At 36.3% G+C, this 23,686-nt stretch overlaps 1 protein-coding gene across 1 annotated transcript in view; it reads right to left on the bottom strand.

Moving 5' to 3' along the window:
• ADAM10 (ADAM metallopeptidase domain 10) overlaps positions 1-23,686 on the bottom strand; it is a 93,128-nt gene continuing 69,442 nt past the window's right edge. Inside the window, exons 7-16 of the mRNA XM_072402319.1 lie at positions 17,941-18,033; positions 16,012-16,195; positions 13,360-13,523; positions 12,041-12,224; positions 11,114-11,264; positions 8,400-8,583; positions 7,939-8,047; positions 5,526-5,746; positions 3,398-3,524; positions 1-2,247 (exon numbers count right to left, since the gene is read on the bottom strand). Of these exons, the coding sequence (XP_072258420.1) occupies positions 2,153-2,247; positions 3,398-3,524; positions 5,526-5,746; positions 7,939-8,047; positions 8,400-8,583; positions 11,114-11,264; positions 12,041-12,224; positions 13,360-13,523; positions 16,012-16,195; positions 17,941-18,033 (1,512 nt within the window). The 3' untranslated portion in view covers positions 1-2,152. The remainder of the gene's footprint in view (positions 2,248-3,397; positions 3,525-5,525; positions 5,747-7,938; positions 8,048-8,399; positions 8,584-11,113; positions 11,265-12,040; positions 12,225-13,359; positions 13,524-16,011; positions 16,196-17,940; positions 18,034-23,686) is intronic.

The following is a 23,686-nucleotide window of genomic DNA, read 5'->3' as shown; positions in this document are numbered from 1 at the left end:
TTTATATGTCTTTGCACAATACTTTTTATTTTTTGCAATTTTTTTAGTAAAAATTTCAAAAGTGAACAAAAAATACTGTATAAAACACAGTGGACATTAAATTGACAGTAGTATTAGATTAAGTTTTTGTCGCTCTTCTGCTTCACTTACATCATCTTCACTTGCTGTGGAGAGGTTCAGTGCATTTCTCTGTTCAAACATTACAGTTAAAAAAAAAACAAAAAAAATTCCCAATCCTTACCACAGAAAAAAAAGCATGGGATGGGTGTGGGGGGAAAAGGTACACAGTTAAAGGATTCATCACATGGACAAAGCTACAAAAAAACCCCCACCATTTCCAATATCAATACCCTTTATTGACTTGCCTCATTCCAAGAACAAATGCATTCAAATGATTTCAAAACTACACTAGAATTTTTTTTTATTTTTAGGATTTCTTAATTTTTATAGTCTCCTATCTACTAGACTGGGGTATCATTTACAAAATTGGTTTCTAAAGCCTTGTACAAAAAGATGCGTTTTCTATCTTGAAAAAAATCACCACACACTGTACAATTTTACAAGGAAGAGATTTGTGTGTCTTTTTTTTCTTTTATTATACCTTGCTGGCGTGTCATGACAAAAATGGATGTGTAAACTTTTTTTTTTCTTAACTTCAGCAAAGACTATGCATGCCAGAAAAAGAATGCTATGCAAGTCTCCCTGACAATACAAGCATTTAAAGACAACACAACTTATGGAATAGAATCCAGAGGTACACAAAAAACGCTGAATGCATTTTTTTTTTCTTTTCTTGCCAATGCCAGAAAAACAGATGTCCTTGATAGTGGTCAGAAAGAAATCAAAGGCTTTTGGTAATGCCCATATATTTACATGCACAGCACATGATGCATGAACAAATTCTAAATACTTCCTTTTTAGAATATCCTATCTTCCGACACAGGCAGAGCTGGGCAGCCAAATCTGTTAGCCCCCCAACTGGTATAGATAAATGCAATAATCATATTGAAGTTACCTTAGAAGTCTGTTGCTCATTTGCCATTCCTTGACCATCTTTATGAGGTCTTTTATAGCTCAAAAAAATATAGCAGGATGATCAAGATCTCATTTTGTTGTGCATTATCTCTTCTGTTACAGTAGGTCAAAGAAGTGTAAAGAAACAACTTGGTGGATAACATTCATAGAATATTTTTTTATATATCAACATACACTCCTAAACCTTCCAGTTACTTGGGAAAACATGATGTGAATAAAAACATGAAGTAAAAATATGAATCCCACAAAAGGCAGAATCTTGATGTCCAGAGTGGTTTTAGGTTTCATACATTTGTAGTTAGCCAGCAGAACATTCAAGTCTGGGAGAGATGCTTGTTGTAGGAATGAAAAAGATGACATAAGCACTCTAACCAACTCTGATCCTAAAAGCCTAGCAAGGAAAATGCTGATTTTCCTTTCTCAATTTGTTAAACAAAATGAAAAAAAAAAATGTTTTTTTTTATATATATATATATAGTCAGTCGCCTTTATACACATCAAATCCTTTGTTATCCTGAGTATGTCACTTAAACAGTAATGTCTTCATTAACAGTGGAAAAAAATTATAATACAAAGTAACGTATCCATATTGCAATTTGTTTACAATTGCACATAGACATATGCTTTACATTAGAAATACACGTCTGCATATAACAAAGTATGTACATTGGCAAGAGATGTTCTCCAATGCTGAGGTGGTCTCTGTCTTCCTAGCCTTGGTTGGCAGTTTTATTTTAAGAAAAAGAAAAATAGATTTTGTTGTTCAGGAATTAATAAAAGTTTTGCTGGAAGGAAACAAAAAGCATAGAGAATGAAGGGGGGGCATAAAAACCATAACTAATGATATTCTAACATTTTATGCCTTCAGAGAAGTTAAAAAAGCTATTTTGTAAAATTCGGGTTATTTGTCATCATCAAGAGCTTGTTGTTAAAGAGTGTTAAAAAGTTAGAGCTCCCCCTTCTCTGTATACAACGGTCTTCACGTATCTTCTTGTGTCCAGATCCAATTCTTGGTTACTGACAGGTGGATATAGTGACTGTCTGTAGGTATTTCTTTGGAGTGAATCTTTCCCATGGTAGGCACTAGGAAGAACCAAAGGCAAAATAAAAGCTGCAGTTAACGTCTCATGTGTCCCATCTGGTAACTTTCTCTTGGTCTCTGGCGTGGAGGTTGCTGAGTTGTTTGTGGTGGTCTCCTCCTCTTTAATGTGCCTGCAGAAAAACAAACATCTTTACCATGCTGAATATACACCTGTCTGTACATTGCAAATGAAAATATAAAGACTTTCCATTATATAAATTTATTTGGCAGAGAGCTGAATTAGTTAGATGGATGAGACAAAAAATTATTATGTAAATAGGAGAGATGGATAGACAAGACACCTGAAAGTGATTATATTTGGAAAGGTTTCAGTTTTCCCTAATAATTGTAATGAAACCATTGCCACTATTGTAAAACCCCTGGAGAAAATAAATGCAGATTTCCTTTTTTATATTAGGTTTTATACCACCTAAATAGTCCAGTAAACTCTGTCTAACAGAATGGGTTACAAATCCAGTGTTCAGTGCTTGGGAATGGAAAACTCCACACATGTAGAGAGAATATAAGTGTTCTGAATAAATTACACTCTTTGAATACATGTTGTTTGAAAGTCACTTTAAAGTCGACTCCTCTGGTGAACTCAAGATGATATGAGCTGTGGGGAATTATAATGGAAAGCCTGTTGATTTTACCATTTGTGGGACCAACTAGTAAAGAAAACAATGGAGAAACAATCACTGACTGCACAGCAAGTCAGTTGCAGAATTGGAGAACTTAGGCCAATTACATAGAATTGTGGTACAATGTAAAAAACTCATTCATGGATGGGAACGTGTTTGCTTCTTTATGCACACACAACTTTATTACATTCCATGATACAAGATTCAGACACCATCAATCTTAATAGGATGCTCTAGAAGGCAATCATCATGCTTTAGGTAGTAATGAATCCTACACCTAGCTTGTTTATAGTGAAAGCTCTAGGTTTACCCTGCCTATAATGGAGCTAAATATTGCTTTAAAGGATTACCCAAAGCTGCTCCAAATTGTCCAAATATGTTGCAAAAGCTTGCCCTACACAGTGCTTTTATACAAGCTGCAGCTTGTGTGACAATTGCCAGTCACAATAGGTGAACATATATGTTTAGGCTTTGCAGAAGGCTGCTGGAGGTGCTCTGTAGAAACCTCCAACAGCAGATTATTGGATTTATGAAGATCTTAAACTGTCAACAGAATAATATACATGTGTTCTAAATTCAAGATCAAATTTACACTTAACACAGAAAAGGATTTCAGTTGGTGAAATCTATTTACACATACCTGGAAGAGGTTTGGGCGGTGGCAATTTAGGATTGCTACTTGGTGTATGAACGCTGCATATCTTGATAAATCCAGCCATCAGCATTATTAGTGCTATTCCCATTAACAATACAGCCCACCAGTGAGCCTAAGAGAAAGAAAAACACACATTGTATTGTAATAAGAGCCACATTATGCCTCATTTATGCAAAGTAGTCACTTTTTTTTTTAATTCAAAGCAAACTTTTTACAAACCTGGACCATTTAAACCAAACAGATAAATACAAAACTTCATGTCAAAACAGTCAGCAAACTAGGTAAAAATTATGCTAATGTCATGTATACAGTATGAAAAATAACATGCCATACACTATATGTAATATATTAAAACACTGACCTTTGTCCCATCCAATCATGTTGGCTTAGCCTACTGACTGGACCGTGAGGGTACTTATCACAAAGTATGCAAACAGGGTATGCATATAACCTTTATCTCTGGATTTACTGATTTTTTTAGCAATTCTTTTAAAACCTAACATCCCCTTATATAAAAAAAATAAAAAAAATAATACGACCTTCCCTAAGAACCCTGAGTTATCAGTGGTATGAGAAAAAAAAATGCAAAAACCCCCTTGAAGCAGGTGAAATGCAGGTTAGTTGGATGTCCTTTACAGATCAAATTCACAATGTGTATCCTCTTCCAGCAAAAACATTTTTAAATTATTAACCAACTAGCTTGTCAATCCTTTATGTTCGTTTTTCTTTTAAAAAGAGTTTTTTGGCACCTAGACCATGTCAACATTCTTTACACAGTAAAGACGTAAGGTAAAAACCTGTCTACAAGCTCCACTGGGATAGAACAAATTTACAAAGGCAGTGGAAGGAAACAAAGTAATAGACGTTCAACAGTTATAGGGTAGCTTGGGGACACATAACCTTCACTTAGAAAATTGCAGTGAATATCCCTCACAGATGTTCAATACTTGGCAAAAACTTGGATATAAAAAGGATTTCATAGTTTATGAGTAGATCGGCTAAACTTGAAGAACTGTTAATGGCAAAATTTATTTAAAAGTATGTTATATATACACCTTTATATTTTGGTATATAAAAAATGTATTCAGAAAAAGAACTACTATATGCATACTTATTCCTGGTCAGTTACTCTAGAGTACTGAAGCACAACTGTCATAACAGCCAGGCAATAAGAATTTTCAGAAGACATTATCATGTTAGTAATGGTGGCCTCCAACAAAGGTGCCCCCTTACATCACTTACATAAACTGCTACCCAGCAATGTGATCTGTATGGAAGCTGTGCATACAAAAGCACAAGGCAGCAAATAGAGGCATTTACACATAAAATGCAAAATCATATAAAAATCCTAAAATGTATACAAAACTTTAAACAGATTTTGACACATGCCCGGTCTTATGTGTTCAATCAAGGTGTGAAGGAACTACAGGGACTTTAGTCAATATGCACTGATGCTGCACCAACCTCTGCTGCTATTGGCAAGGAGTTATTCTGGCCATTACCTGGGCATTTGGGCTAGACTTGCAGTTTGCCCATACAACATGCCTATCGGTTATTGAGCAGTTTGAGAATCCTGATGTTTTTGTTGAATTGGAAGTGATGAGATCATTTAAGGCTAGGATGCGGATTAACAAAGTATATTTCTCCACCATCACCTATTCTTTTTTTATTGGAAAGCTTCAATTAACTTTACATTACATCTAGAAAAACTGACCTACAGATGCAGAGGACAATCATGGAAATTTGAGAATATATGGAGACCATGGCTGATGACCCCTGGGCTAGCTCCACATGACTAAGTGCTATCCAAGTAATTCTACATCTTTAAAAAAACATGTAGACAAAATGGCATTAGTTTCTTGGATGATCTGTGTGAGTTATTTCATCCCGGCCAATCAGGATTACCAAAGATGGCAACTAGGAAGAGAGGAAGGAAGATTCCAGTACCATGCGACAGAACGCGGTCAGGTGAGTATAGCAGGGTTTTAACAGATGTACTGGAAGGTAGACAAATAAACTTACATATATACTGGAGCAGACAACGTTGAGTGAACAACAGAATTATTAGAATAGAATTTAAACACAATAAGCAATTTCACATAGCCATACGTACCACAATCCACTCAGCGATGTTTTCATACAATTCTGGGTTAAATATAGCCTTCTTCAATCGAGCTAGAGGGCCATCAGCATCAACCAATCGGCATCGCATGAAGACATCACAATATCCTTTGAACTCATTGCAGGGTGATCCCGGTTGTAGGGTGATCGTTTTACCTTTGAAGTAACTTCTCCATACTTCAGATCCAGTACTTGCACAGGTATGAGGCTTCACTACAAACAGACAAAGCAAGTACACACAGATCAATATAGGTTTGCAACATTATTTATAATGAAAAAGAACCAAGTACAGTAACCTGAAGCAATCTACTTTCAGTGAAAATAAATTTGCCATCTGGCGTGGGATACTGTACCCTATACTTTACTGTTCTTCTTAGAATATATATATATATATATATATATTTAAATAAATAAATAAAAAGAACCTTAATGGGGTTTTCAGATAATCTAGGCTATTTTAAAAGGACAATACTACTTCTAAAACACATTCACTTTAAATATGTATTTAACAAGAAATAACTCTTAGCTCACTTCCTCCTATACAAGTAGTCCCTGGGTTATTTTACATACGAGATATGGACTGTAGGTTTGCTCTTAAGTTGAATTTGTATGCAAGTCGGAACAGGTACATTATTTATCTTATTTATCTTTATGAAGCCTAGACATCCATTATCTTCTGGAGCAAATTGTGCTTTGATATGCAAAATGAAACAACTGCAGAGTTTGTCTTGGTCAATAAAGAGTTACAAGAGGCTGCAGAAAGAGCTCAATCCTTAAACTCACTCACAACCTCAGCTGTGTTTAGCAAAAAATTTCCCCATTCGTATCTAGGAGAGGTCCGTATGTCGGATGTCCTTAACCTGGGGTTTACCTTAACAGTTACTTAACAGTAGTCAGGTAAAAGGACTAGGAAATTTTCAAAGTCACCTTGTTAACATTAGATGCAGAGAACATGTCTGGGGACCAGGAATACTTTACCTTTCCACAACTGACTTTCAGGAATCACATTGTGTGTGTCCAGACAACTCCTCTTTAAAGGGGCTAGATTCTTTAAAAGTATAAAATCTATTTCTCCAGTGATGACATACATCTAATGCAGCATAAAAATCCCCATTTAAATATCCTGGCATTTTAAATCCTAAATTACATTTGTTTATGGAGAAGAGGTCCTCCCATGTCTTGGTCTGCATATATTGTTGCTCAGCATTTACAGCATTTACAGTGCCGATATTCCAACCACAAAGCAATGTGTTAAAAGCTTTGTTCCTGCAATGAATACTTACATTTATACACAGGATCAAATTCAAAACCTGGCCACTGGCCACCTAAGCAATGGTTGATTTGGGAAGGCACCTAGTTGCCATGGCCATTTTTAAAATCAGTTGCCATGTCTTTTCATTTTTACTCTTAAAGCCTAATGTAGTTTATGTCATTGTCCAATCACCCTGGGATATGGAGAAGCAAGCTTCCTAGACTATCAGCAGCTCATTTTGGCTTTGTATAAAATGCATATCAGGATAAGCAACTGACTACTTGAGCCACCTTTACCTCGAGTTACCAGCATGCTGAGATCCCTGTACATCTGGGCTGGGATCTGACCTGGGAGGTATTTCATGTGACAGCCTATATAATGTTGATATTATTTGGCACTAACAGTAACTATTTCTGTACACATTTTGCTGGTAGTGTAAGTGTAGGACTAGTTCTGCAGGGTTTGGTGGATGTGGTATCCAGGGGCCTGGTTTTTTTTAAATTTCAAAACTGGAGAAGATAGACTATCATAGGAGAAGCTCCAAAGCTAAAACAGATCTGGTCCAAGATTGAAAACATTTCCCAACTATCAAGTGATTTTTTTAAGAAACCAATTCCAGGTTTGCTGGATGACATGATTGTATATCTTCCCCATTCTTGCAGAGTTTTAACCTCCCTGGCGTACCTCCCTAATTTTGTCCTTTTTTATGCAAAAAGTGTTACATTGTTTTGCATGAAAATTTATTTTACATTGTAGGCCTATAATTCCTAGGCATAACTCACAGAAATATGTCCAATAAAGGCCAATGGCTTGGCGTGATCAGTATGGCATACTAACTATGTCCCATTAGTCGTGTTTCCCACAGTCAACAAAGCTACTTCTATGAAATATATCTACTGCCTGCTTTTGAAGCTCTGACAGTAAAAGGTCCTAAAGATGAATTACATAAGTCATGAAAACACATTGTGTTCTTTTTCTTAAAAAATCCAGGGTTTACCAATATCAGCAGCAAATCAAACAACATATTTTTTTTTCTTTAAAAAGACAAAAAAAAAATAAAAAAAAAATTGTTTTGAACAATCTCTACATTACCCTAAATTGGTTTCATTTTTTCAGCAATCTATATTGTGCAGTATAACAAAAAGGAACTCACTTTTTTCCATGCAGCAGACATGACACAGCTCTTTATCATCTTTGCCATCGGTGCTGGCACATGTGCACTCTTCAAGGTTGTACTTTTCACAGATGGAGCCTGCACATTGCTGTAAAATAGATTGAGTATATTAAAAAACAAACAAAAAACAAAACATTTTTCTATTTTAAATCAGAACCACTAGTTGCCACTGCAGACCGGGTTCTAAAAAATACAGTTACCCTGGCTGGGGTTCTAGTCTCCTGCCTATAATACTTTCACTGACCTGTAATGTATATACAGCTCAGATGTTTAGTTAATTGCCACAACAGTTGCACACAACTTGTCAAAGAACACCAAGAGGTGTTCAAGAGCAATCAGTTCATGACTTTGCATCCCACAACTCTCTAGTCTAGGTAATATTCCTCCAAACAGTAAACTAACATACTACAAAAGGGCTGTTTTTACAAATCAATATTTACCCCTTTGATGCAGACTTGGGTTTGACGGTTGCACTCTGTTAAATTCTCTCTAGGCTCAGATGGTGGACACTGTGCAGAAAACCCATTGCAAAGTCCCATCTGTGCGCAGTCAGATTCTTCACGGCATTTCTGAGAGCGGTCTTTAAAAGAGCACTGCTGTGTACAACACGGGCCTTGGCTAGGACTAAACACAAATATCAAGAATTAGTGCTTTAAGGATTTTTTTTTGAACAGAAAAAATCTCCAATACTATATATTTGAATGCTCGCTTGAAGGAAACCAAGTTTGAATAAATACCATCCTTAGAGAAATTTCACCTATAGGTCTGTGACTTTGTCATTGTCATTCCAACAAAATATTTCCTTAAAGAGCAAGATACAATTTTGTTTGTTGTCACTCTCAAAAGCAAATATTTGGTGTTGTAAGTTTATTCCTAAAATTGTTAATAAAAATGTAGTGAAACAAACTATCGACTCTGGATCATCTATTTATCTATGTGTGTATGGTCCTACTGTTGCACAAGAATGAATTTCATGGCAAATAAGAACTATAGGAGGAATTACTTTATAAAGCGGGCCGTACACTAGAAGATATGCACATAATCCGGTAAACAATCAATATCTTCCCGATATCAAATGCTTACCTGAATTGCTTCTGTGCACTACTCAATATTGATCATATTTCTGTTGAAATGTTCAATATATATGTCAACCAAATACTGACTGATCCTATTGAACCTAGTTTTTATTAGATTTTTTTAAAATAAAAAAAGAATCGCTACCTTTTATATATTTATATATCTGTTAGTCTTATACTTAAAACTGATCATGATTGCATTGTTATCTTTTATATACAATTACAGTTTGTTTCTCTTTTGATGACAACTGCTTAGAACCTATAGGTACATTTATTTCATTTTTAAGTGAATATGATTCTCTTACAGGCCGCATGTTTATATTTCATTATTCTTACACATTTAGCTTTTATATACACCTGATTACAGCCTTCTTAAGTTATTGTACATCTAGGTATCTGTCCATAACATTTCTTTAAAATGTTTTTTTTCACAGTATGTTAGTGTGGTGATCAAGTAAATGGGAAGAATGTCACTCTTACAGACGGCCAAAAAGATTATTGGTGTCAGTTAAACTGATTTGAGAAGCACAAACTGCTCATTACTCAAGAAAGCCCTAGCAACCTCTGGAGGAACTTTAGTTCCACAGTACCTTTGATGGGAAACACAGCTGACAAATAAAATCTGAAATTATGCTGAATGTGAAAGCTTTCCTATACTATCATTTATGTCAGTCAAGCAATTCAAACAATCCAGGCTATCTTTTGTCTTAATTTGTAGAAGATTAGGTTCCTAAACATCTTAACGAGCATGTGTTTTTCCATAATAAATACAAGCACCAATAATTAAGCTGTTTAGCAATAAATCAGTATGTCAAGTGACTTCTGTTGGTAATGTGAAGTATTGGATGGAGGGAACACGGTCATAAAAGTTACTGTCGGGTAATTCATCTAAAAATGTCCTGTGCTCTATGTAACTACATTTGACAAAGTGGTAGTTTTGACATTCTGCATTGCCTCAGCCAAATATAATTTAAAGATTTCTGGAATTCTATTTAACAGAATTCCAGAATAGAAAAAATGATCTTGTTAGCTCTACAAAGTTTAATTCATAATATAGTTTCAGGTCTAGCAATCTATTCATTAACAAAATGTAACATTTATCAGCACACCATGTCAGATTCATCTAAAAACTATTCTGTATAAGGATTTTGGTATACATGAAAGTTAAATAAGTTTCCTTGGCTGAAAACGCATTTCTCTGAAATTGCACTAAACAGCTTTTAAAATTGGGAGGAGATGAGAAGTTGTGGCATTCCAGACACTTTGAACCTTCTCAGATTTCCCAATATACAGTGAAAAGATTACAGAGAATAATGTGAAAAACAAAACAGTGAGAGGCAGCTCAGTGGGCAAAGCCTCCTAGGTAATAGAAATGTCAGAGGAGCATGGTAAAATTTGCTTAAGCTGACAGAAAGTCACCAATTTCTAACAACCATTCCTTACAACAGTGGTGATCACAAAATATGTCAAACCTTGAAGAACATGGAAGACCACATGAGGTCCAATGCTGTCAGCTAACAAAAAGAAACTTAGGCAACAGCAGGAACAAAATGGCATTATTAAACCTAGATTTCCAAAAGAGTGGACAAATGTTTTTTGCTTCATGAATCCTGATTTCTGCAAATTCAGATGGCAGGGTCTACATTTGGCATACACACACCCCCACAAAAGTTTGGGTTGGTGGTAATGTAATTGCAACCTTCGTACAAAGCAAGCATTAACTGAATGATATGGTATAAATGGGTACTGCTGCCTTCGCCCCTCTTTATTGGATACTAAATAGATACACCTAATAAAGTGGTCACTGTGTGTTTAGTAAGAATAATTCCTAATGTTTTCCACTATTTTTTTCCCTAATACAATAAAGAAAAATCACTGCACAACATAAAGCAATCAGCAATGTGTATAATGAATGTAAAATGTCATGCCCAACAATTTCTATCAGATTATGGAAATGGGAACGCTTAATCATACTGACAGCTCAATGCCAATCTGTAGTCAGAGTCTCCTCAACAGAATTCTAATCTTTGTACAGCTGGTTTTAGTTGAAGTGATTGGCTTATCCATAAGACACATACCTGCAGCGTTTCCCAGGTTTTAATTTGCATTTCTTGTCTTCTGGTTCATTAGCATTATAGCAACATTCATCTTTGCATTGGTCATTGTAACCACAATCACACTCCTCTCCTTGTTCCACAAGCCCATTACCACATATGGGCTGGCCAGACTCTGTAACACAAAATTATAGAAACATCTAAACAGCTTTTCCAACATGCATTCCAGAGAATATGGGACATTTACAGGAAAAAAAAAAACTCTGTCGTATAAAAAAAAAAATTCAAATTTCAATGAAAAAAATGGTATTGTCATTTAAATTTTATAGATCAACCACAGGACAGCAAACAAACTGTAATCTTTCAATTGGAATACCTGTTTTGTGGACACTTTAAAGAGAAGAATGTCAATTATTTTAAAATATTTCACTTCAAAAAGTTAACCAAACAAGAGGTTTTAACTCTTAATTGTAAAAATATTTAAATAATAAAAATAAATTGCTATAAGTTTACTTTGTCTAGTTTTCAGAAATCCTGTCCCAACAAACTAGGCTTGGATAAGCATAATTTCGTCCCCTTCTACACTGGCCTAAGCTAACCCATTCCACCTTCTACAGTTTTGGATGCACGAAAAGCCAAAGCATTGTATTTTTTTTACAATCATCCCCCTTTCTCTTCTGTCCATGCCTGTGGCCCCAATCCTAATGGCTTCTATAGGCTGTTTGCTGGCAATGGGGTTATATATACTGCACAGGCATGGGAGAAAGACATGTAGCTAGGGAATGTAAACATATGCTGGATTATGTGAGGCTATGGAACAACAATGGGATACTGTATAAAGGAAAGGAAAAAAGAAATAAGGGAAAGTTTTAAGGTTAACAAAGGAATGGGTACAAAACAATTCTAGAAATTTTCCAGGAATCCTCCTTTAAGGAAAAAAAAAATACATACCAACAAAACAGAAATTCCTTTTCTTGTCCAGAACCTGACTGATATTTCGGACACTACAGATAGAGAACTTGTTGTTGTTTAGCTTGTCCCCAGATGTAGCTCTTGCATACATGATAAAATTGCCATTTTCCTTAAAGCCAATATTCTTGGATTCTCCTGGAGTACATTCAGAGCCAGAATCATGCTGTAAAATGAAATATTTGAGAATGTTAAAAAAAAGACAATATATAATATTGTAACTGTATGTCGTGCCTTCCATTCTTCTAAAATGAGGAATTTTCATTTCATTCTTTTAAAGCTGGAAGGTTAGCCTACTTTTAAAGTGCAAGAGATTAGTTAAAAAGCCAGAAATAGAGAACAGAAAAAAGACAGTAAGGCAATTTGAGTGGTAAGAAAAATCTTTCAAGAAAAAAAAAAGGAGCTTTTCAGTGTTTTCTGAAGCATGCACTTCAAAACTTTTCTATTGTCATATCTGCATTATGCCAGAGCTAAAAGAAACAAATGTCAAAGAAAACTTGAATGTTAAAATAAAACAAATACTATTATCTATTCCAAGCATTGATAGGTGCTGACAGCTAGAGTATATTTAAAGGGAACGTGCCATACCGAAACAAAGAAAACAGTGCATTTGCCTAATGCACGAGGGAGCTTTTAGGACCATCCTTCCTCATATTAGACTTGATATACTCACAATGATCATTTTGTTAAGATAAGCCCCTTTAAAAGCAAGTAACAGGAATATTGGGATTCCAGGACTGTTACAATGGGCAGCAGACTTTATTGAAAAAGCTAACTGCCTGGTTGTCATGTTCTCTGCCATCTTCCAAACTCTTAACCAGAAACGGGTATTCAAACCAGTAATGAAGTACTGGACATACCAGTACTGAATTCAGACATAGCTGGGCCACTAATCATTTTCAGAATATCAGCAATGGTTGCTCTCACATAACTGAATAAGGAATGGTCTGTTTTCATACAATAGCCTTTTGGATGCCAGCATCTTCTTCTCCTTGGTAACTATATGGGCACCATAAGCTTAAAAAATAATACAGGGAATTGCGAAAGGGGATTAATCACTGGCAGAAAATACAGGGGTTGACCTTCTCTAAAGGCTAAGTTTCTGTAAACAGTACAGTACAGGAAAAAAGATATGTAACATGAGGGCAGAGAATGAAAAAGTAAGAGATAAAGTAAAAAGAGTGTTTGCCTGACAGTGCATTTTAAACACTGTTATACTACAATTTTTGGTAACATGCATGGAAACCATGTCAAGGCTGTAGAGAGCTTTACTTTAAAGGAAAAAAAACAAACAAACATACTGGAGAGCCAAAGTTATGTCCAACTTCATGAGCAAAGGTGATATGAGAGACTTTGGGAGGGACATGGGAGCCATAATTTTGAACAGTGATGATTCCAGTGTTCAGGGACTTCTTCTTGCCATCAGAATAGAGTTTGCTCTTTTCACATATTCCACCAGAGCTGCCTAAAAGTAGAAAACAGTACAATTATACTAACTACTAGGAAATATTCTTAAATGAAATCATTAAAAAAAAATGATTCATGGTGCTTTGGTTCATGTTCCTACTTACTCAGGACACTGAGACATGATACTAAGAGACAATCATGGAGCTCAACTGTTTTCATTCTAAGATTTAGACCAAGGCTGGTGTAATCGTACTAACTTTTGGGAATATACGCTCTTTCTTCATTTTTTTTTCCTATATGATCTTTACATTTTTTTATTTGATATGAGCACTTTTATTATGCTCTGTGGTTTGTACAGCCATACAATAAAAGCATTTATATATTACCATACTAATGTAGATACCCCTATGATGAAGCGACTACAAAAAAGTTGTAATATCTAAATAAAAAAAAAATCCATCTCATAACATTTATTTTATGATATATGGTATGATTTCTTTGAATTGTGTATTGTAGATTTACTTAATATATTTTTCTTTTTACATATAGTCTATCATATTATGTTGTTAGTTCAGCTGGCTGGTCCAATGAAGTGGCTTAGTCCGTGAAACGCGTTACCACCTTTCTGGTATGGCTATAAGGAATATGGAAAGAGTTCATGCATTTGGTATTATGTAAATATTATACAAATGCTGTATAAAGATTAATTTAAATAAGACATGTGAACATGTTTGAATTTTTATAATTAATTGTAAAGAATAAAAGGAGAGAATAGATTCTATGAACTACTGTGTGATGTGGGAATTGTTATACAAACCACCATAAATCACTTAGCCTAAAAAATTACATGTATATATGTGTGTGTATATATATATATATATATATATACATATATATATATATATATATATAAATTTACGGAAAACATTGTTGTAAACAAAAGCACAGATTGTCTGCATGATGCATGAAATTTGAAAGTAGAACCTTCATAGCTTGAGATGACATCAGGCATTGGATGGCAAATGTATAAAAGAGGTCATTTAGAAGCACAAGACGGTACTATACTGTAACAGGCTGTGCATTCTCTGGTAAGTGTGAGTAGAAACAGAGAACTTACATTGTTCATGAACCTTCTCACAGCGGGGACCCATGTGCCTACAAATTCAAAAACAGCGATCCCATCCACTTCCCGCTGTGAAGAGTTACCTGCAGGCATCTCATTTTTATTTCTAATAGATCAAGAAATACGTAAGCAGCACAATTTGAGGAATGATTTTGCCCTATGACAACTTGCTGTCTTTTTATCTTTCTTACTGTGAGAAGTAAATTTGATTATCAGACCACAACAGGGAATAAAGGGCTGCAAGTTAATAAACCTCTCACTTTTGTCCCGGGAATCTATTTAGAAGGATTTAGGAGGCTGTGCTGCAAAGTGTCTGACAATTCGAGTTTACTGCCATAGCAAAAATAGTAATTTAAACTACACTTTTAGTCTTTTGTAGCTACAGGCAATTCGAACAAACAGGATTTCATTATTAACTCTACCTGGCTGATATGTCACCTATCATCACAGGTAAAATGAAATAGATTGATTTTTGTTGTGTCAGAAAAGGGAAGAAAAGCAACAAAATTAGAAAGCAGCCAGGTCACTTGCAAAGAGGATGGCTTAAGAGATGGATTTCCACCTGCTGGTTGTCCATAACTGACCGTATTCCGTTTACGTAAAAATAACTGTTAACTTAAGGATATGCTCAGAATGGCAGCGGGGTTGCAGTGCAGTTACCTCTTCGTCACACCAATAAACCACTGCTTCAGGGAAACACTTCATGTAGGGTCTACCAACAGCAGTCTAATAGCAAATGAATGGTGGTGGCACTGACTTACACTGTAAAATCACTAAAATCACAATCTGCTGGGAGATAAACATGAGAACCTGTACACAGTAAAACCTATATTGGCTATGGTCTTTGTTTGTCTACTGAATTCAATGGTATCCAAGTACATAAATTACAAGGAAGATTTTCTACAAATCCTTAAGAATTATCTTTTTTTTCTTTATTAACAGTTCCCAAAGTATTCCTACCTTTTTCTAAAATATATTTAACTCTGCCATATATCAACACTGAAAACTGAACAATAAAAGTGGAACATAAGTCTCACTTTTAGGTTTTCCTGATCAGACAGGTAGTTACCGCAAAAATGAACAGGTGATGTCCTTTCTGCAATATTCTGTCTTACCTGTATGATGATTTTGGGTTTCTGACAAAGAGCTGAGCACGCACAGCATTGGCTTTGGTTGCCAGGATGTGCATGAAGGGATTGAATGAACTCCCATGCCACCAACCCAGCCCAAGATGCCCAAGATAGTCGAGTGGAGGAGAAGGTGCAATGTTTACTGTGAACAGACTCTCTGGGCCGCTATGGGCAGTGACATCTTAGAAATGGTCAATGACTCTCACAGGCCTAAATCAAGTATCAAGTATGTCAGTGAGTTCTTGTCCTTGTTCGTAAATTTAAAATTTTTCTACGTGCACAAAATTCAATACCTGAAGGAGCTCCAACCCAGGCAAGTCCAAGGACACCATCATCAAAATCTCTGTCTGTAAATACATAAGCCAAGCAGTAATCATCGTGGTTCTGCTCAGAGTTTAACTCTAGAAATTTCTCCACACCAATGTTGGGGAATCGAAAAGGATTTGAAGGGTCTTTCTCATCAGCTGTAGTGTTTATCTATAAAAAAAAAAAAAAAACAAGAACATAGTCTGTGTATAATGCTAATACATTTCTCTGCTTACAGCTCAAAGTACTGGAAAGCCTACTAGTTGCTTCACTACATCACACAGCTAGACAATCTAGGTAGCTGTGGGAGTTCTCTACATAATCTTTCCAGAGCTATACACAGAACACACACAAAAATGAAAGATGTTATCAGTGTTTGCCTGCATGATACTCAGTCTTTCTTCTCTGTTTGCTGATCATGTAATACAAAGTAATAAAGCCTCAAGCTGCATTACTACGACCATATGGTGAATGATACTGGTTCAATGGACCATGCCATACCTTATGCCTCTGAGTTTTTACATGACTGATATTTTCATAATTAGATGTGCTTTAGAAGCACTAAAATTTGGGAACAATAAGAACATTCTATGCCATCATTTTTAGGTTGTGAAAATCAACCAACAAATAGAGGATGTGAAACTAGCACTGATGGTGTTGGGTTGTCCAACATAGCATAACTAAGTAATGACTTACTACGACTCTAAATCCATGAGTGCTTCCAGAATTAATAAATCTACAAGTTCAACCTCGCACATCTGATCTTTCTGTAAGCTATTGGAAACCACTTTCCAGTGCCAGGAACTCATTTTCAATGGGTAATTAGGCTCAAGATGTCTGGATTATTATGAGAGACTAGGGATGTGATTCTTTTACTATTCATCCTTTAAAATAAATTAATATTTTTACCACAATAAAGAAAGAGTTACCATGCAAAGCAACCTTGAAAAAGCAAAAACACAATAAAAGGTTTATTTACACTTAGGGGTCTTTTTATAAAGCCATGAATCTGACATTCAGTGAAACAGTTCCTGGTGGATAATCAGTTACTGCTATTGGAACAGAAGGACCTGGAAGATACTTTACCACAAAATGTTTCAGTGAATGTCAGATTCACTGCTTAATAAACTGACTCCTTATTGTGGTTTATTTAAGAGTGATACCTACAAAACATATGTATATTGTGCTAATAATGACAATTTTTAATGACATAAGTTCAACAGTACCATTAGTTTTTTACTAATGATACATAAGAAGTCCTTCTTTTTAATACTCTGTAAAAATGGAGTTACTCACTGCTGAAAAGTCAACTAGGGCTACTATTTGCGGAAACTTATAAAAAATATCACAGCCCTGAAGTATAGAACGTATGAACCAAAAAGGTTGAACCAAAGGTGCCACTGTGTTTCCGTCACAGTTTTTAGAGAGCCCAACCTGGGAGAAGACAACAGAAGTAAATGTAATTAACAATTACCTGCTGTTGTCTTTTTCAATAGATATTTGTGCAGATCACAAGTTATTGTCTAGATATAAAACTAAACAGTATTGTGTTTGTAACAAAGCCGAAAAAAGTTCGAAAAAAAGCCATATACAATTAAGTGCATAGATAAAGGTTACTTTCATGAAAATCATTGAATCTTTAGATGCAAGCAGCTGAAATTATAAGCACATATTGACTTTTTCTGTGGAAGTGAACCATGTTTCTGTCCCTCTAGTGAGGCTCTATTTAGATCCAAGCCTTACTGGCTTAAAGAGAGACGCAGTGGACAGTCTCCAAGAGGCTGCCGACTTTCCTTCCTGTCGTAGGTAGTGGCATGTCAAATGCTTATTTTTGCAGACTTAGTAAAGTTAATAAAAAAGGTCAGTTTTTTTATACTTCTAATTTTCAGGAAGAAAACTTGCTTTTAAAGACTTACCCGAATGCGCTTCACCATGAAGCTAATATTTCGAATTCCCATGAAATCAGTCGACTGATAGATGGTGTCAATAGCCTTTACGTGGCTGGATATCTATTGAACACAAAGACGTTATAGTTTTACATACTGCTTTTTTTATTGCAGAAAACATTTTTCAGTTTTATTGAAATGCTTAACACTACAATGAAAATTTAGGTAAACGTACATGCATTAAGTGTAAAAAGGAAATCTATGAGATCCCCATTATAACATTTAACAGCAGATCAGATAACAGTTACAATACAAACTATGAATGGGTTTTTGGTTTGTAATAATGGGCTTAGGTTAGCACAGGGGCACTAGCCACACAGAGGTAGGTTTCCCATTGAAGCTCGATTTACTAACTTCAATGGGAATTTATACACAGAGGTGGGTTAACCAGGTTATTTCAGTGCAATTTTGTTTAGGTGACAATAAATGGACTGCAAACCAAAACTAAAAAGTGATGATGACTATAAAGACTTTCATGTTAAAGAATTTTTAAAAACCCCTGCTCACATACATTTGCTTGTATGTAAGCATTTTCTGTTCTGGTGACAAAAAAAAAAAAAAGAAGTCTTACATGTTTTTCCAATCATTAAACATCTCATTTTAGTGATTGAGTGCTTACAAAAGCTTCAGTTACTATTTTTTATTTGACATTAGTAATATAAAGCATAACTTTGTATTGTAGACCTTCTTAGGTCCAGTTAGGATGTGGTAGTTGTTAAGAGATGCACTTTTAAATACCCAGAGACTGTAGCATGTGAAAGTTACAAGTACATAGATACCAAAAATATTTCAGTTAAAGCGGAACTAAAAGCCAATTCAAAAGTTGGAGATCAGACAGGGTTTATTGCAGAAAGGTACAAGCAAGCCCACTTCAGCTGTCAAAATTGCTGAGCTGTGCAGCTCAGCCCAATGTTGGTTACTGGGGAACCCAGCATATCTAGGCTTTCCCTGTGGTTGCAGGGACTGAACTCCTGCCCGCCTGTGTGTGAGATATGTCATCACAGCCAAGCCAATACAAAATTAATTTGAATTTCCCACCGCTCCTCTCACCCTCACCGACGTCACCGGGAAACCCCGGAGAACGGCTCTACATTCGCCGGCTGGGGATCGGAGGAAGAAGACGTGTCCGAAGAACCTGCAGAGAACAGCAGGACACCAGGGGACACCAACAGAACAGGGTGTTTTGTTTTTTTTTTTTGTTTTCTTACGTTTTTAGCGACCCCGAGTGTGATTCGGGATAACTGCTTTTTGCACAGAAAATCCACCCCAAATCACACTCGGGATTACCGCTAGGGGTGTTAATAGTGTTTAGTTCTGTTTTAAGGTTCTTTCCAGGCATTGGTTTCCCAGTTAACAGGTTTTATTGCAAATCCCCAAAAATAAACATGGCCAAAACAGATAACACTTGAAAAAAAGATATATCCGATTAACGCGTCATGTTTCTTTACAAGATACATTTTTCCTTTATGGCTGCCTCTTCCAATTTAGCTTTAAGTGCAACGATGAAGCATAACACAGAATTATTTTATAAGACTTTTACCCCAAGGGTTTTCAACCCCTAAATGGTCATGAGAAATTTCATTGTGTGGCTCGGCTATTTCTAGTAAGACGACATGCTAAATTTATCCCTAGACATCAACATATAGACAGAAGTAAGAAAATGGTAAAGCAAAAACAGAAAGGGATATTCACATTTTTCAAAAATTACTAGGGAAAAGCAAGTGACTGGACTCAGCCTTCAGTTCATTAGTATAAAGATGTCTCAGGAGCCCCAGGCTGCTACTGGATGATAATGTGCTTGGAAATAGTAAGGGTCAGATATATTAAAATTTGCCCTAGATGTGAAAGGCAAATCAAAGAAACACGGGACTAGTGAAACAAAAAAACAATGTGCATTTATTTACTGGCCTAACAAATACTAAGAATACTATGGTGTTTCTTTACTTACAACTCTGAAGAACTTGGGGGAGTTTTTTGTGATACAGTTTCAAAACCAAAAAGATCTGAACCTTGGACCTTTAAATCTGACCTTCTGGGTATCAAAAATGCTATAGCATTAAAGCAGAACAAAACAGACTATCACCTATTCTAGTTTCATTGTAGGCGCCACTTCCTTCACTTTTTTTCACAACCTTCATCCATCTTGACTGGCCGTACTGGGTGATGAACTCCTGAGTAAGGAGTACTGGAAGTCATCCATTCCCAGCATGTGCAAGGGAAGCCAGGATTGCCTGCGCAGCTCAGCAAACTTTGACAGCTTTGTGGCGACCAGACAGATAAGAGCAATCATTTCAGAAGGAATACCGTTCGTCCCTTTTTCATAAAACCACCTGCCTGATCGTAGAATATTCAAAGTGGGGCTTTAGTTCTACAAACAGGCTAAATAGTGAGATAGAATTATATTGACCACTCATATATAGCCTTTTCAGTAAGTAAAGCACTTAGTTGTTGGTACTTTGTGGGAAGAATTCTGAAAATGCCAAAGGGTATGTCATGGCCTCTTAATCAGAGTCCTTTTACACCTATAAAGCTACAACCACACTTATTAAAGAGTATATCAACCTTAAAATAACATTTATATATTGAAGTTCACCATTAAAAGAGGAATAGACTGCATAGATGGAGACATAATCCTGCCCCTGTACAAAGCATTGGTCAGACCACATCTGCAATATGCAGTCCAGTTTTGGGAACCCATTTACAAAAAGCACATTGTGGAATTGGACAGAGTGTAGAGATGAACAACTAAACTAATAAAAGGAATGGAGGAGCTCAGCTATGAGGTGAGATTAGCTAAACTGAATCTATTCTCCCTTGAGAAAAGACATTTAACCCCCCTAGCGTTCTAATTCTGTCATTTTTTGATGCAAAAAGTGATCCTATTTTTTTTGCGTAGAAATTTTTGTTTATATTGTGGGCCTGTAATTCTTAGGATTAACTCCCGGGTATAATTATTATATTTATTTATTATATTAGAATCATAATTTATAAAATAATACATAATTATAAATCATTATTATAAAAAATAATGAAATATTAGCCCGAAACAATGTAATTTATCCCAAAAAAAAATTTTATCAAAAATTTCCTTCTGAAATTTTCCAAACAAGGGTGCAATATTATTGATTAATAATAATATAAATTATATGCAGATTTTAGAAAAAAAAAATTTACTTCAATTCAGGAAGTGATTAAAAAGTCATTAAAAGGTCAGGGCTAATAGCGTGCAAAATGTAAATCAGGGCACTGGGCAATGATGCTTGGTGCACTACAATATGTATTTATACTTTCATTATATGTTTTGATGTGTTTTTACTTTAAAAAAAAAAATTTAAAAGCAGATTACATAGTAATCTGCTTTTAAATTTCCCCCCCCCAGAATCCATCACTCCACCGCATCACCCGGAAGATGTCACACATCTTGCCGGGTGATGCGGTGGGGATATCCCCGCCCTACTTCATTCCCCTGCTCGCATCTCCCGGAGGCTGATCTCTGGGTGATGCGAGCAGGAGAGTGAGCAGCGGGGACATCATCCCCTACTCCCGGAGGGTGAGATCAGCCTCCGGGAGTAGGGGATGATGTCCCCGCTGCTCACTCTCCTGCTCGCATCACCCGGAGATCAGCCTCCGGGAGATGCGAGCAGGACAGCAGTAGATTCAGGGGGTGCTGCCAGCGGGAAATCTCCGCTGGCATCACCCTCTGGATCTACTATTGGTGATCGCATCTGCAGTTAGATGCGATGCACCAAGCAGAAATCCTGCATGGTGCATCGCATCTAACTGCAGATGCGTGCATCGGGGTGGTGGGGACCCGGGCGGTATTTAAAAGCAGATTACTCCGTAATCTGCTTTTAAATTTCCCGCCCAGCCACGCCCCCCGACGGAGAAGCGCCCCGCCATCACAGCGGGATCGTGAGATCGCCGCTGGAGCGCGGGGATAAGGTAAGAGGGACCCTCAAAGGTACCCCGAGTGTGACTCGGGATTACCGCTTTTTGCAATTTTTTCCACCCTGAGTCACACTCGGGAATACCGCTAGGGAGGTTAAGGGGGGATATGATCACCCTGTAGAAATATATAAATAGTCCATATAGAGAACTCTTTTCCCTATTATTCACTTTGAGATCATTACAAAGAATAAGAGGGCACTCTTTGCGTCTGGAAGAAAAGAAGTTTAAGCTCCGGAGAAGGAAGGGATTCTTCACTGTTAGGTCTGTGAAAATGTAGAAGAACTGAAGTACTTGCTTTAAGAAAAAGCTGGATGTTTTTCTAGAAGCACAGAATATAACTGAGTAATAAGGCTTTAATGTAAAAAAAACAGTGACTGATTCTTGTCTTATAGGGTTTTATATCTAGGGTATGTTTATTTTGAACTTGATGGACTTTCTTTTTTCAACCTAACCTACTATGTAACCACTTCTTGTATGTGGTTACTGCTACAGTTTCTTTTATCTCGGGTTAAACAATATTTGCTTAGCTTGCAGTTCAATTTTACTGTAAAATAAATACAATTTCATGCAGAAGTAAAATACTTGTTTTTAGCGGAAGAACTGTCTGTAAATACATTCTCTAAATATTGGAGTCATGTGCTAAATTGTTTACAAGCAGAACACAATACAGGGGAGCACTATAGTAAATGCAGGGTAGAGAAAGACCACACCATCTATCCACTTAAAATACATTATATAGGGAAGTGCTGCCAAAAATCTTCTAAAATGAATGTCACTGTTAAAACAAAAAACTCTGGGCATAGCCATGTTAAGGGTTTTCTACTAATTAATTTATATTTCTATACAGCCAGTCTTATGCCAGACACAAACAGATAGGTGACACACAATTACCAATTAAACAATTAATTTATCTTAATGGCTAATAAATGTGTGTATAACACAAATTCCAGCCAAATGAACAGTCCAGTAACAGGTAAAACAGTAAACATGGTTATATGCTAACCACATACTAACAAATTTACTTTGAGTTTCACTTTGAGCAATAACAGTCTATAGCAAGAAAGATGTTCCGTGCATTCTTCATACTGATAAGGACGTGTTCACATATATGCAGCAGTGATAGCACATCCATATACCTAGTTTTTTTGCTATGCTAATACTGTGCAGTGAGGTAAGGCAACCCAATCATTTGAATTGGCTGCCTACTGCAAAAATCGGATGAAATTAAATGCATCTCTTTGTTCACCAACACAAGGTGTGACCCCGGCCTACAAAAAATGTTAAACTGTATATAAGGCTTAACAAGGTCCCAAGGAGGTCCCAGGTTCAGGCCCCAACATCAACAAAGGGCCACTCACTATGTTTATTGAATGTAATGCTACAGAAAGCCATTAGACACTGCAGACATTTAGCAGAAGTTGGTAAAATAATTTGTGACAGGAAAGCTACAGGAGATGGTCAGGAACGGGAAAGCTACAGGGGATGGTCAGGTACTGTACAAATGCTACAGGAGATTGCCAAAGACTAAATATACTATAGGAAATGTTAGGGACATGCTTCATGAAATAGACTGAAAACAGGTTACATAACAATGCAAGAGATCACTACTAACGCAGCCACTTACTTGCAAGTTTGTGCTCCCTATTGCCCTGTGCAAGAACAACGTGTGTGAATTAAGCCGCAGTAGCCACATGTTGGGCACCAAGATTCCAAACAGCTTGTTGCAGAGGTGCATCAATACTTTAGTTTATCCAGCTCCTATTAGAAT

Source organism: Pyxicephalus adspersus, chromosome 2 (genome assembly GCF_032062135.1).
Source record: "Pyxicephalus adspersus chromosome 2, UCB_Pads_2.0, whole genome shotgun sequence".
NCBI classification, from domain to species: Eukaryota; Metazoa; Chordata; class Amphibia; order Anura; family Pyxicephalidae; genus Pyxicephalus; species Pyxicephalus adspersus.
The sequence above is the reverse complement of the archived record's forward strand: the minus strand, read 5'-3'. Positions and strand labels throughout refer to the sequence as shown.